We start from the raw sequence: 366 nt of genomic DNA on the forward strand, positions 1-366 counted from the left end.
CCGCGCCACGGCCCTGACCCCCGCCTCCCCCCAGGCACTGCAACATGGTGCTGGAGAACGTGAAGGAGATGTGGACCGAGGTGCCCAAGAGCGGGAAGGGCAAGAAGAAGTCGAAGCCGGTGAACAAGGATCGCTACATCTCCAAGATGTTCCTGCGCGGCGACTCCGTCATCGTCGTGCTGCGCAACCCCCTCATCGCCGGAAAGTGACCCCTTGCCGCCCGCCTGGGGAGGGGTCAGCCGCCCCCCCTCTCCAGGGTCGGTCACCCTGAGACCTGAGCCGCCTCGGCCCCTGCCAGGCTGCAGGCCACGGCTAGGACTCTTTCCATCCCCCCCCCCCCCCCCCCGTGTTTTGCCCACTATTAAA

General features: G+C 66.7%; 1 protein-coding gene across 1 annotated transcript; it reads left to right on the forward strand.

Annotated features, from left to right (window-relative positions):
• Positions 1–17: 17 nt before the first annotated feature.
• On the forward strand, positions 18–360 carry SNRPD2 (small nuclear ribonucleoprotein D2 polypeptide; the record flags this gene model as incomplete). Its single annotated transcript, XM_025214299.1, has 1 exon — positions 18–360. A coding segment is annotated over one exon (192 nt), but the record flags the coding sequence as incomplete, so codon positions are not given.
• Between the last annotated feature and the right edge of the window lie 6 nt (positions 361–366).

This window comes from Alligator sinensis, unplaced genomic scaffold (assembly GCF_000455745.1).
Source record: "Alligator sinensis unplaced genomic scaffold, ASM45574v1 scaffold107_3, whole genome shotgun sequence".
Lineage (NCBI taxonomy): Eukaryota > Metazoa > Chordata > Crocodylia > Alligatoridae > Alligator > Alligator sinensis.